The sequence below is a fragment of the Mobula hypostoma genome, chromosome 9 (genome assembly GCF_963921235.1).
Source record: "Mobula hypostoma chromosome 9, sMobHyp1.1, whole genome shotgun sequence".
NCBI lineage: Eukaryota > Metazoa > Chordata > Chondrichthyes > Myliobatiformes > Myliobatidae > Mobula > Mobula hypostoma.
The window spans coordinates 46,239,165-46,253,814 of record NC_086105.1 but is presented as its reverse complement, the minus strand read 5'-3'; the positions used below and the strand labels follow the sequence as shown (position 1 = coordinate 46,253,814).

General features: G+C 40.1%; 1 protein-coding gene across 8 annotated transcripts in view; it reads left to right on the top strand.

Moving 5' to 3' along the window:
* The window catches only part of LOC134351697 (contactin-1-like), a 752,292-nt gene that overhangs the window by 358,917 nt on the left and 378,725 nt on the right, over positions 1–14,650 (top strand). For all 8 annotated transcript variants that reach the window (XM_063058216.1, XM_063058217.1, XM_063058215.1 and 5 more), the window contains 2 exons: positions 9,117–9,243; positions 9,587–9,759. In XM_063058216.1, coding sequence (XP_062914286.1) covers positions 9,117–9,243; positions 9,587–9,759 — 300 coding nt within the window. The remainder of the gene's footprint in view (positions 1–9,116; positions 9,244–9,586; positions 9,760–14,650) is intronic.

Genomic DNA, 14,650 nt, shown 5'->3' with positions numbered 1-14,650 from the left:
AAGTATATGCTACCATGGTCTACCTTGAGATTAAAGGTAGTAGATGGTAACATTTATTTCAGGTATTTACAGAAAAAAAGAAATACAATAGACGTTTTGAAAAACGATAAAAGAAAACTGACCAATTAACCAACGGACCAGTTTGTCTTTGGATTGTGGGAAGAAACCAGAGCACTCTGAGGAAACGCATCCAGTCACAGGAAGAACATACGAACTCTTTACAGATGGTGCTAGATTTGAACTCTGAACTCCAGAATGCCCTGAGCTGCAATTGATCTGCTACACTATTGTGGTGCCCATGCATGTTCTAAACTTTGCAGTCCAATGTGGTTTCAGAACCACTATTTCGTCTTGGCAAATAGATGTTGTGTATTTAATTAATTTTAGTAATATTTGAGTAATATTGTAAATATGTTGCTTGATTAAGCATTCTTTGTTATTGATATAATTCGTTATGGTTATATGTACAAACTATGTGAATGGCATATGTCATCATTCCACCATGTCATATAAATACAAGCATCACTGAAATAAAAAATAAGTACACACATTCATCTTCTGGCTCCTTGTTTTACTTTCAATTAGTTTTTATGTTTTGGCGTTCCAAAAATAGCAGTGGTGATGAAGTATTTTTAAAATGAGCCCAAGATGACTTCCTACCTGTTGAAGCACAGTGAGTTATTCAAGTTAAAAAAAAAATGCAGTGAGAAATGGTCAACTTTTAAAAAAAGTGTAGCACATTTTTTTTTCCTTCAGAGCACCACGTTTTCTTTGTGAAAGGAAATATGGCTGAATTTTTTAAAAAGGCAGAAAATGGAAGAATTCACAGGTTCATAAACAATGAGTACTGGGTGATAATAATAATAAAAAAGAGAGAGCAGAATTGACTGCTTACGTCGGGAAGATTGACAGATTTGATTACACAACAGATAACTGGATTTTGTATACTAAGCAGATTGACCAGTACTTTGAAACAAATGAAATATCCAATGAGAAGTATGTGCCAGTTTAAAGACATACAGTTTGCTTCGAAGTTTAACTGTTCCAACCAAACCAGCCGAAATGAGCTTTCCTGGTATTGTGAAAATAATGTAGGAATACTTAGCATCAAAAGCATTGTTGTTTGCAGATCGCTTTAGGTTTTGTAAACAAAATCATAAAGAAGGGGACAACAGGAATTCTGCAGATGCTGGAAATTCAAGCAACACACATCAAAGTTACTGGTGAACGCAGCAGGCCAGGCAGCATCTCTAGGAAGAGGTGCAGTCGACGTTTCAGGCCGAGACCCATTCCTCCCCCTCCTGTCTTCTCTTATCATTTTTGATCTCCCCCTCCCCCTCCCACTTCCAAATCTCTTACTAACTCTTCCTTCAGTTAGTCCTGACGAAGGGTCTCGGCCTGAAATGTCGACTGCACCTCTTCCTAGAGATGCTGCCTGGCCTGCTGCGTTCACCAGCAACTTTGATGCATAAAGAAGGGGAATCCATTTTAGTGTACATGGCAGAATTGAAGAGATTGTCTGAGCATTGTCAGTTCAATGCTGGGCTTAATGATGCACTGAGAATTTGTTTAGTTTGTGGAATTTTAAAAGAAAGCAATTGAAAAGTGCTGTTAACTGAGGCACAACTCACTTTTAAAAGTGCAGTGGAAATTATGGTATTAATGGATACAGCAGACAGTGACACAATTGAATTGCAGTCAGCAATGAAAGTGAGCTTGAACAAAATTGCAATGTCTGAACAGAAACTTGTTGGCTAAACAAATTGTATAACAGTTGTGGCAGGGGCTCACATATACAGATCAATGCAGATTTAAAGACAAATCATGCAGAAAATGAAACAAAGTAGGAAACATACAAAGAATATGTTGGGTGGACAAAAATAAATGAACTGTACAAGGAAGAGAAAAAGATAAAATTCAGGTTGCAGTTTCAAAAAGAGCACTAATCCGCATGCTGTTGATGAAAAATCTGATGCTGATGAGAGTGACCCAGGACTGGGTAGCCTTATAATTTACAATATGAAAATTAATAATAGACAAGCAACATGGCTTACATTGGAAGTGAATGGCAGATTAATTAAAGTGGAATTGGATTCTGGCTCAACTGTTTCAGTCATTCCACAAAATGAGTTTCAAAGATTACTGACTTGAAGCCTGCAGATATCCAACTAAGAACATACTGGAGAAAAGTTAACTCTTGTGGGAATGACATTCGTAACAGTGAAATGCAACAAACAATAAGCTACATAGGGCTTGTTTGTGGTAAAAGCAGGAGGCCAGCATTGTGGGGACTTGAGTGGTTGAGGCAACTACAACTTGATTGGAAAATCGTCCACCATTTGCATGTCACATCCCCTCCAAAAGAGTAAGTAGTAATTGAATTAAGGAAAGTACCAGATGATGCCACAACAGTATTCAAGGATGGCATTGGAAAACTCAAACATAACAAGGGTAAAATCGTATCAAATGAAAATGCTACACCCAAGTTTACGAAGACTGTTCCATTCCTGATACCTAGCAAAGTAGAATGGGTCTTTCGGGATCTGTGGTGATCTTAAGGTAACCATCAATCCAGTATTGAAAGTAGATCAGTACCAAGAGTCCAAGGAGTTTCTCACCATAAACACTACAAAGGGCTTTCTTGCTATAATGGACTTATTTTTGCAGTAACATCTGCACCTGCACACTGGCAGAAAGCTGAGGACCAGGTGCTACAATGCTGTCCAGACACTCAGTGTTACCTGGATGACATCATTGTTACCAGAAAGGATGGCAAAGAACATTTTCAAAATCTCAGGACAGTGTTGAAAAGATTTGAAGATTATGGGCTCATTGCATGATGAAACAATTGTGAATTCTTTAAACCAAGTTTCATGTACTGTGGCCACACCATTGACACACAAGGATTACACAAGTGTGGTGAGGAAATGCAAGCACTGTTGGATGCCCCAAGGCCAAGGGGCATGTCACAGTTTCTGTCCTTTTTAGGATTTGTCAATTACTATAACAGGTTCCTGCCAAACCTGTACTCCACCTTGTGAACTCCTTACTACAGATCGGGAAGAAATGGCAGTGGACAAAGCAGTGTGAGGTGACTTTTCAAAAGGTAAAGAAAATAGCAACGTCAGACACTGTACTCACACATTATGATCCACATCGTCCAGGGAAGCTTGCCACGCACTGTTCAGGGTGACGACACGTTCAGAAGAAAGGTGTCCAGAGCTGACAGAGCCAATTCCTGCACTCTCAGAGTTAACCCCCACAGCCACCATGGGGGAGGTGCAGACCTGAGATCGTTTCCCAGCCACAAGTTTCTCTGCCAAGCAGTGTGATCCCCCTTGCTGGGAAACATGTTATGCCGCAAGATTAAGAAAGCCTCCACAGCAATTAATTCTTTTTGCTTGAAAGGGGCAATTTAAAATTTATTATGCGTGGATGTGTATATAGTAGTTATATTATATAGTAAACTGTATATATGCTGAGTGAGCAATAAGTTAAAATATTTTGAATTGAGATGCATTCTGTATTGAATAGGGGTTCATAGCTAAGCAGAGAGGAGTGTTGTGTATTTAATATTTCAATAATATTTGAGTAATATTGTAAATACAGTGTTTGAGCATTCTTTATTTACATTATTCATTATGATTATATGTATGAATTATGTGAATGGCATATGTCAACACGCTACCATGTCATATATGTGCACCTCTCGCTTACAGTAAAAACGAAGTACAAATGTTTATCTTCCAGCTTCCCGTTTTGCTTTCAATTTTTTTTTTGTTTTCGAGTTACCAAACCTAACAAGATTTGCTGGTTCCTGGTTGATAGTAAATGGTTTGTGTTGCATAGTCAGTGATTATTGGTGTGTGGTTGATGACCAATGGCTTGAAAAGTGATCTGGGCCTCTGGAACTTCAGTCAGAAGTAGATTTCCGGGAGGTCAAGCCCCCAATAGCTGGCAACATGCACAAAATGCTGGAGGAACTCAGCAGGCCATGTAGCATCTACAGAAAGGAGTAAACAGTCCACATTTCGGCTGAGGCCCACACTCCTGCTGTGGTAGCGGGTCTGGGTGAGCACATGGTAGAAGAGTTGGAGGGCAGCAGAGATCACAGCAGGGGAGCAGTGAGAGAGGGTTTCACTGAACTCCCATCGAAGGGAAGGTTTAAATTTCTTCAGGGTAGGCATCCCTGGAAGAGACTTCACAGTGTAGTAGTTAAATCACAAACATGAGAAGATCTGTAGATGCTGCAAATCAAAGCAACACCCACAAAATGAAGGGCCACTGCCTGAAACATCGACTGTTTATTCTTTTCCATAGTTGCTGCCTGGCCTGCTGAATTCCTCCAGCATTTTGTGTGTGTTGATTTGATTTGCAGCATCTACAGATTTTCTCTTGTTTGTGATCCAGTAACAGGTAAAGCTTATTATTTGATAGTGAAGTTTGAACCTAATAATCAGGGACCTCACTTGTTTGCCCAGTAAATGCAGATATATCTTAATCTGCAGCATAATATATGAAATAGATGCTAACTCAGTTTGGAAGACTTTAGACAACCTGATGGACGCTATTTTGCACCATCATTGTTTGAACCAAATGGAAACCAATCACTTGTTGATGCTTGGGACAGAGAGGCAGCACTTCTTTCTGATGTGCCTTCAAACTACTTTGTAAACTGATGTTGAGTCTCAGTGTTTGGAGATTTCAAAACCTAATAAGAGAGTTAAACCATTAAGAACTCAGATATCTGTCAAGTGACAGTCTGAACAAACCATACAGGTTAGCAATTAGTTAGGTAGCTACTGATCTGAGGTTTGGTACAATAACAGTTTTCGGTACTTACAGGGAGAAATCACTCAGTTGTGAGTAGACTTCTGAAGCAGTTTACTCCTGTCATCTGGGATAGGATTGTGGTGGTCTTGCTACTGCCAGACTTGGGCCCTGCCTTTCTTGTGTTTAGAAGTTTTCATTGTTAGCTTCTGAACACATTCTGAGAGTATTGCTAAAAAGGAGTTTCTGCAACAATGCATGTGATATATTCCTGCCTTTGTAGTAATTTTGATTGTTATCAGTATGCAGATCACAGATGCCAACTTGTGAACAGTTGGGCTAGTTTTTCACGTGCAAAGTGGTGAACATGAGTGACGTGGACCAATGCAAGCCATGGAATTATATTTGGTCAAAGGATTGATATTTGGTGGTATGGTACTAGGTATTTAGTGGGCTCTTTCAGATGGAAGGAGTCTATTAGAATTTTGCTTTCTAATCCAGCTATTTAATCTCAGTTCCATTCTGTTTTTGAGAAGCATGCACTACGTATCACTACTTGGTCTGCTTTTCTGAGAATCGATGCAGGTGGTTTACTGAATTTTTCTTTGCCCTGGATTCATCCAACCTACTGAAGGCAAGATTTTGACACAGCCACACACATCTCTGATTTGTACCAACAGAAACATGATGTTTCATGGGAAGAAAATGATGCACTGTTCGGTGGACTGTTCCTTCATATCCATATGTGTGAAGTTAACCAACCACCTTTTTTCCGGAATCTTGTTTTCGCACCCGTGTTTGCAATAAAATTAAATGCTGGTCATAACGCTTATCTTATTAAAACTGTGGTCGAACTCTGTATACAAGTTTGAACATAACTTGATCCTGGTGCATTGAACTAAGCCTCAAAGAAGATTACCACTATGTGTGTACAGTATGTCTTGGAGCAATATTGGATGCCTGGAGGAATTGTTGATATGACAGATCTCTGTGCTGGCCTCTGCTTTCTTCACTCTTGACCTTACCTACTTCCCTTTGCCACCCACTACAAAAGTAGAGAAAGCTTCCATTTCCTACACCTGTAAAAAGCACTCTCTTTTACTTTGTTGTATCTTGGAGAGATTTGCAACCATGCACATGAATTCAGAATAAACTTCACAGGTCGGATAGGAAAAAGCAGAGGACATTAAATCAGATTGCATAGTTCACCTCCTGACTGCAATTGCAAGGTCAAAAGATTAGGTGTCAATCTCTGTTCCTCACTTGTTACTTCAAAATCAATTCATGCATAAATATATCCGTGCAGTTGACACAAAATCCCATTCAGAAACTCTACAATGTTCTAAAAATAACGATTTCTTCACTCAATGTGTTTGAATAAATCTCCTCAGAGCAGCATCTGTAATAACATATTAACCTACATTTTTCTGTTGAAGCAGTGAAAAATATCTTAATTCAGAAAATATTAAAAAGAGGTCTGTGCATTAATATTGTAGGGCATAATTTTAGCCTATAAATCTATTAGAATGAAATATGAGCCTTTAAGGGAGTTTCGTATTTCATCGTCCCATTTGAGACTTTTCTGTTATAATCTGAAAATACATTATTAATTTCTTCAATCCAGAGTTGATCTCAGGAGCTTTAGTATTAAGTCGAAGAGTCTTTGGTGGCTCTTTTTCACGTTAATCCCCAGTTGCTGCTGGTATACAGAAAGCTCTCCCTTCTGTTTACTACAACGAATGAGGCTTGGGCTAGGTCATTCTCAGGTCAGAAGAGAATTATTGTGTTTCAAATAATTTTGCAGAATTTTCTGGTGCTGTTTCGAGCAGAATATAGGAACATCTTTCTCAATGTTGTTTTTTTTGGTGTAGTCTAGAGCGAGCTCTTTGTATTAGCCAACTCTGTAGTGAAGCTTTGGTCACTACAGACTCGTTACTGATGGTGGGGCAAGCTTCTGAGTCAGGAACATTGACTGGACTGATCTTTTTATGCTCTGGGTAAGTAACAGAATATTCAATAAGCCCAGCAAAAAACAGTAGATTTAAACAAGAGTCATAGGTCCTTCAGAGGATATAAACAAAGGATAAGTGATCAAAGGCATCAGAATTCTCAGGGAGAGGATTTTAATGTATGAATCTGCAGTAAAAATTTTATGAGCTGCCCAGTATGAACACCCACTCACTAACTGTTGGTGGTGCATTCAGATGCGATGCAAACAAAATCTCTTTGTTGTAGAATTTTGCTTAATAAAGAAACTATAAGATATATGAATCTCAAATTTGAACACATATAGGTTCAGAGATGATTGCTGATGACAGCAGGAGTTGATTAATGCTCTGGTGTGATCTCTGCCCAGGATTACAATGTAACCATTAACCTGTTCTTTTTAATCAGGATTAATATTGAGCCAGATTTGTTTAATGTCAATTGGAGCATCTTATTACATCTCTGAAATCCTCATTTAGCTTCTGAACTGAAGAATACTGATCACAAAGCCTTCAGCTACCTCAGGACTGACTTTGTACACTTTTGAAGACTCTTTCGTACCTCAGAGGTGACCATTCAGAGACTTCTAGATAAAGTTCCGTTAAAGCTGAAAATAATATTTTGACAATTAACTGGTTAATAATTGACACGAATGAGATATTCTCCTTTTTAGTCTTATTCTAAAACTGGTATAATAAAAAGTAAATAAATTTCATCATTTTGTGCTTCAAAATCAGGTGCCATATATAAGTACTTTATGGTGATGTCAGCACTGAATATCGCTGTAGGATGAGGAAATGTTTGGACTGTTCAAAAACTTAAAGTAGATTTTGTGTAGTTTTTTCCATTAGGTTAATGAATGTTGGCAGGACATTTCAGTATTAGTAGGAAGAGTTCATACAAGGAAACCAAGTGTTTCTGTAGTGTTCCTCGCACAGAATGTTTCAATTTCCAGCAGGAGTTATTCCTGTAGCAGAGTTTGAGCTACTTTTCCCCAAACCATCATGATGTTTGCTTCACTTGCTACTTTCATTCTGTCAGGTCATCTCCGAACGATAACTTTGCTGTGCCTGCTAAACGCTAAATGTTGTCAAGCTGAGTTTTGAGTGACCTCTGTGGCTTCCAGCCTTTCTGGGTGGGGTGCAGAGATTGCGTTTTCTTGGAAATTCTGCCCTTTAGGAATCTCAGTGAACCAAGACAACTCAGGAAGTGGATCGGCCTGAAATGTGGATGTGGAAGTGAAGGACCTTTGGAAGATCAGATCAGTGCGGAAGGTGTAATCACGGACTTACACCATGAGAAATGAAACTTAAATTCCATTGAGCTTAGATTCTAAGTTCAAATGTTGATAGCACTTTGTCTTTGTTGTGTGAGTCAGGCTCACTAATATGAAAACAGTAGAATAAGCATGTACTCGTTTCATGGCTTGAGAAGGTTGCATATGATTGCATTCTGATCAAAACTTGCTAATGCTGAATACTGCTAATGCTAAATTCAATTAAATGATTAAGTTTCTTTGTATAATGGAGATTAAGAGTATAGCATTGAAAAAACATGAAAAATGCTGCCTTCAGTGAGTCGAAAATTGATATGCACCCGTCACGTCTGCTCCATGGTATCACAGCATCTGTCAGCATTGTTCCACTCTGGCGCTTGATCTCTCCAAAGCTTCCCTGCTAGAGCATCATTTGCCTAGTGGGTAATATGTGCACAAACAGTAAGATTGGGTAACTTGTTTGCTAAGAACCTATTTACAGATTCAGAATAAAAGTCATCAGTTCAGTATCATCATGCTTCATACTGGTTAGGCATGTTAAGGGCATTCAGAGTCTCACTAATGACTTTTGCAGAAATTTACCACGATTTGACTGGTTCTGCCTGAAGGAATGTGAGGTGAATGTTTATTGATCAAAGGGTAAAAAAAATGTTACAGAAAATTATTCATGAGAAATGGGGTATTTTTATGTCCAGAGTGATTGTGTGAATTCAGTAGGAATTGCTGTGTTAACAATACGGAGGGTATACCGGTGGAAAGCAATGAGAAACGTCAGCCACTTGCTACTCCCTTGATGTATGTGTTGCTATGGAAACAAGTCGGCAGGGAGTGGCATGATGATAAGCATTTCAAATGGTAAAAAGACACTGAAATTACAAAGAAAGGCAATTAAGGAAGTGCGTTGCTTTATCAGTATTGGGAAAGGAGACAATAAGAAGGTAGGTGGTGATATCCTCCCAATGGATGGACCAGATCAAACCAGCAGTAATGTAAACCATATGCTTCTTTGAATTGTGAGACTTGCCACATTATTTCTTCCCGGTTGCTGTCTCTTGGCTATAATAGCTATGTGTTGTAATTACAGAAGACAGCAGGGAGTATGGGCCAGTGTTTGAAGAGCAGCCAATGCCAACCATCTACCCAGAAGAATCTGAAGAAGCAAAAGTGTCACTAAACTGCCGAGCTCGAGCAATTCCTTCCCCGGTCTACAGGTAAAAGCAACCGTATGCTTAACTGTCTGGTGTTAACTTCCCAAAGGAATGTAGCTATGTAGGTTTTGGGTTGATATTCAGAACTATATCAAACATACTTCAATTTATGTTTCCTTTTACCTTTCCTAATCTGCTATGGCCTCGTTTGGTTATCAGGTGAGTGATGGAATGGCATTGGCTCAGACACTGCTTTTCTATAAGATGTGCACCATGCACACTGGCACGGCTTTCATTACGTGCATTATAACTGCAGGAATGTCTTCTGGTCGCTGCCTCCCCTTCTTGCATGGTGCTTTCTTCTTGTTTATTTCACATTTGCAAATGTGCTTCATTTGTGTTGTAGATGGAAGGTAAACAACCGAGACATTAATGTGGATGACAGCCGTTACAGTATGGTCGGTGGCAACCTGCTTATCAACAACCCAGAAAAGGTGAAGGACCGTGGCAAATACCAGTGCCTAGCAACAAACAAATACGGAACCATCATTAGCAAAGAAGCCGAGCTGCAGTTTGGGTGTACGTATTGATTTCCAAACCAAAATTCTTGCTACGTAGATTAATTTGCTCATTCATATCTGCCACATTTTCTCTTGTATATTAAGTACAGCGTTTGTTATTTTATTAAGTGAGAAGGTTGTGTGTTCAAGACCAACTCCTTTCTGAATTTGAGCTCGTAATCTGGTCAGTCCTGATGGGGTGCTGTAACGCAGAGATACAGGCAGGGATATTAAGTGAAGGCCTCTATAGACTGGTGGGTGTAAAATATCCCATATCACTCCTGCAAAGCAAACAGACATTTCTGGAGTACTGCTTTATCTGTCAACCAATAAAACTGGAACGAGATGATCATTCAACTCATTGCTCCTTGTGGGTACCTTTATGATGAAGTGTCTTGCTGCATTATGCGCCTGATGAACAGTGACAATATCTCAACCAGAAAAGAAACTATAATGTTAGGTCAGATGAGGAGCAGTTGTTGTAAAGGTAGATGCAATGCGTACAGACAATCACCACCAGCACACTGAGGAGCTGATAAGTGTGCAGGTTTTGGCAAGGTGCAAAAACAGGGTCGTTATGATGAGTGGCCTCATCTTCTCTATTCACACCTCCTTAATGTAAAAGGAGGTATAATTACAAGGAAAAAGGAGGTATAATTGTTTTAAGGGTGCCTTGGAAGCAGTGTTCCTGATACAGTGTGTGAATAGGCTGACTAGAGGAAAGGTCGTACTGGATCTAGTACCAGGGACTTGGTTAGGAAACAGACTCTTAGCGGCTGAGCATTTCTGAGAGTGACCATAACTCACTTATCATTAGCAGAGTTATAAGTTTTTTATGAATAGAACAGACTAATGTGCTGGGCCATATTGAGATTAATAAAGAGGCACTGATGGATCTTATGAGAAAAAAGTAGGATAGTGAAGTCCCCAGGGCTAGAAGGGATATACCGAGGTTACTATGGGAAGTGGGGGAAGAGATTACTGGAGCATTGACAATGATGTTTGCATCCTTCATGGCCACAGGAATGGTACTAGAGGATGGCAATGGTTCTGGTGTTCAAGAAGGATAATAGGGATAATCTGGGAGCGGTGGTAGAGGCTGATACAATAAGGACATTAAAAAAGAATCTCTTAGCTAGGAACATGGATGTAAGAAAAATGGAGGGGTTATGGGCCGAGTAGGAGGGAAGGGTTAGATTGATTGTGGAGTAGGTTATATAGGTCAGCACAACTTTGTGAATTGAAGGGCCTGTGCTGTGCTGTGCTGTACTGTCAGCCTCCTCTTTTTCAAGCATCCATGTTCCATAATACTTCACCTTTTTCCAACAAGAATAGCATGGAGTCTGTCTTTCATTCTTTTATCTATTTGGTGATTACGCATCTCCCCAAGAAGGCTGACTGACCCTGATGCGTAGCTTTGCCACTGTTATTCCAGTTTCTTTTCAGTGAAACGGTATTAAAGCCGCTCGATCAGTTTAAACTAAATTGAGGATATTTTGTCGGAGATACAAAACATAGAAAATAGAATAGTACAGTATATGAAACAGACCCCCCCAGCCCACAATCTTTATGCCAAACAAGATGCCAAATTAAACTAAATCTCTCTGCTTGGACATGATCCATATCCTCCCATTCTCTGATTGTACATGACTTAACAGCCTCTTAAATTCCATTATCATATCTGGTAGCCTATTCCAGTCATCTCCTACTCTCTCTGTTTAAAAAAGAAACTTGTTTGCACATCTAATTTAAACATTCACCTCTCATCTTAAATGCATGTCCTTTAATGTTTGACAGTTCTATCTTGGGGGCACCTATATGCCAGTTTATCTTTAAGTCAGTCTGAAATAAAATAATTTTAATGTTCTACTGTTGCTAAAGATTCTGCCTATTGCTTGGGAACAGGGGTACCAGATGACATGAAATAATTCTTACACACAGGAACTGGTGCGGCATAATTTTAGAGGCATTGTGCTGTAATTTGCATATTATTTTAATGAGGTTAAGATTTATGTTCAACTATGAACGTGTAATCTGGAACCATGTATTGTCAGATTTTACAAGCCATACCTGGTGAGATCCTGATCAACAGTTGTTCCCTTCACTCTGCTGTGATAATACCCTTTCTCTGGGTGTCTCAGTGCACGAAATAAAGATGGAAGATAGATTTTGAATGTACTCACAAGTTTGACTCTAACTGGTTTCTCATTTGTCCCTGTAAATCTGTCAGGTTAGCCTAACAGTTCTATATAGTGCCCTGAATCATATTAGATCGATTGTGAGAGTATGGCAAGTGTACATGCAGCTGATGGATTGCACAGTGAATCGATTGGGCTTTCTACACACCGAGGGATCTTTCTTTATGTGTGGGCTTGTTTTCATCTCTGATTCATAGCTCCGGCACTGTAAGTTGCCAGCGTGTACAGTGGCTCCATTGATATTTTTTCTCTGCACATAAGTAACAGACCCCAGATTCTGATCACGTTGCATAATGTGTACATTGTGCATTAAGAGATGGTCATCGATGGATTACCGTACAGTAACCATCACTCATTGTTTGGTTCCGGAGGGAAAAGGGAACTTGATGAACTCTTTTATGAACTCCAAACGTGTCGAAGACAAAGCATGTCTCCATGATCTGTTCGGTTTATTTATTATCCATGACACTGCAGTGCACATGAAATTTGATATCAACTCACGGCTTACAAAGGCTCCATCAAGCAGACTAGAATGTAGCTGAGATGTAGTTCAGTGATAAAATGAAAATAAGAAAATGTTGGAAATACTTGGCAGGTTGGGCTGTATCTGTGGAATGAGAAGCAAACAACATTACAGGTTGAAGACCCTGGGAAGGAGAGAAAAGAAGCTGTTTAATCTGCAGGGAGATTGGGTGGAAAGAATCTCTCTGATGGGTTAAAACCAAAGCAACCTTAGAGAGAAGATGTAACCAAGATTACCTGGTTAATGAGTGCATGGGGACAGTTAGTGAGAACGTAGTCAGAAGAATATAGGAATTGCAGACTACAGAGGAGGAACAGATGCATTAGGTCAAGCTAGAAATGTACTCTGCAACTAGACGAATAAAAGGAAGGAAGATTTTCAAACCATCTGAGCCGATATCATAGGACAACTGATAAAGAAGTTGAAGAATTCACTATTGAATTCAGAAGCCTACAAGGGCCCAGATGGTAGATGAGATTTTGGTTCTCAAGCTCGCATTGGCTTTGTTATAGCAATGCAGGAGGTCACAGTAGAAGTGGGATGGTGAATTAAAATGGCAAGTTGCAAGAAGCTCTGTACTTGCACTCATCCAGAAGGCTGCAGGTCGAAGAGGAGTGAATCTGTCTCTTTTTCCGGAGTCAGTGGAAGATGCTCTGCTGTTCCTTGCTGATTCCGTTATCTCATCCAGGGTGACAGAGATTTAGTGGCTTGTATCTCCCTAGGAAAAGAAGACAGTTTTTCCCTTAGTAGCACACACAAAATGCTGGAGAAACTCAGCAGGTCAGGCAGCTTCTACGGAAATGAACAAACAGTTGATATATTTTTACCATCCATCCTCAGAATAGGTCAGATGTTAAAAAGGCAAACATAGCGTGCAGTCAAAATGTCAGGAAGGTCAGACAGATGATTGGACAAATTTGCAGCTAGCAGAGTATCAGTTGTTACGTACCCCATACTGGGTTGCCAAACCAGCAGAAATGGAACGCTCGTTGGAGTCTGGATTACTAGGAACTAATCAATTTTTATTAAAGAAATAAGTAATACAGTACTCTAATCGTAAGGATATCAATGTAACAGGTTAGCAGTGATAATACACACATATACACAGAAATAGGGTAATAGGAATCAACCAAGCGCTATCGCAGTCTAGGGGTAAACTGATCAGTCTTAAGTGAAGCAGAGTTCAGTTCAGTTTAGTGCAGTTCGCAGTAGTCGCTGTTGTTGTACCGTTGGAGAGAGAGAGAGAGAGATGCAATTTGGTTCAGGCAGACCTTTGATGTCTTCGCAGTTGGTTTCGGGCAGACCCTTTTATGTCTTCCAATCCCCGCAGTGGTCACCAACTGTGACCCCTCCGTTCCGGATACGATCGCTTTTCTGTGGTGAACCCCTCACCCAGGCAAGGGCGGACACACACCCCAGGTTCCCAGCGATCGTACCTTTACGCCCTGTGAGCCTCTGGTCGGTTCCCGCAAACCGGACCTCCAAGCTCCCACCACTTGTGGGGGTACACTGCTCTTTCCAGGGTCTCGTGGTCTCGTGGTGTGTTGCATGCCTTAGCAAACCTGCTGTTTTTATCCCCCTGCTGGGGTATCACCTGTCCATCAAACTTCAAACAGTTCAGGTTCAAAGCAACCGGTCTGTCGATAGTCTGAATTGTGTTTCTTTTCTGTTAATCCCTCTCTTCTCTCTTATTAGCATTTTGAATGTTTCTCCGTTGTCTTTCTTATCTCTCTCATTAGCATCAATCGTCCGATAGCTTTGCTTGGCGTCACACAGTGCAGTAGGGATGCAGAATCAAAAAGGGTAGCAAATACAGTAGTCAAAGTCTCAATGCACAGAGTATAAGAAATAAAGTGGATAATCTTGTTGCACTTTTTCAGATTATCGGGTATGATGTTGTGGCCATCACTGAATTATGGCCGAAGGATGGTTGTAGTTGTGAGCTAAATGTTCAGGATTATACATTGTACCAGAAGGATATGAAGGTAGGCAGGGGTGGGGGTGTGGCTCTGCTGGTAAAGAATGGAATCAAATCATTAGAAATATGTGACATAGGGTTGGAAGGTTCCTTAACTTGCGGGTTGAGTTAAGAAACTGCAAGGGTAAAGGTACACTGATGGCAGTTATATACAGGCCTTCAAACAGTAGCTGCGATGTGGACTACAGATTACAATGGGAAATAGAAAAGG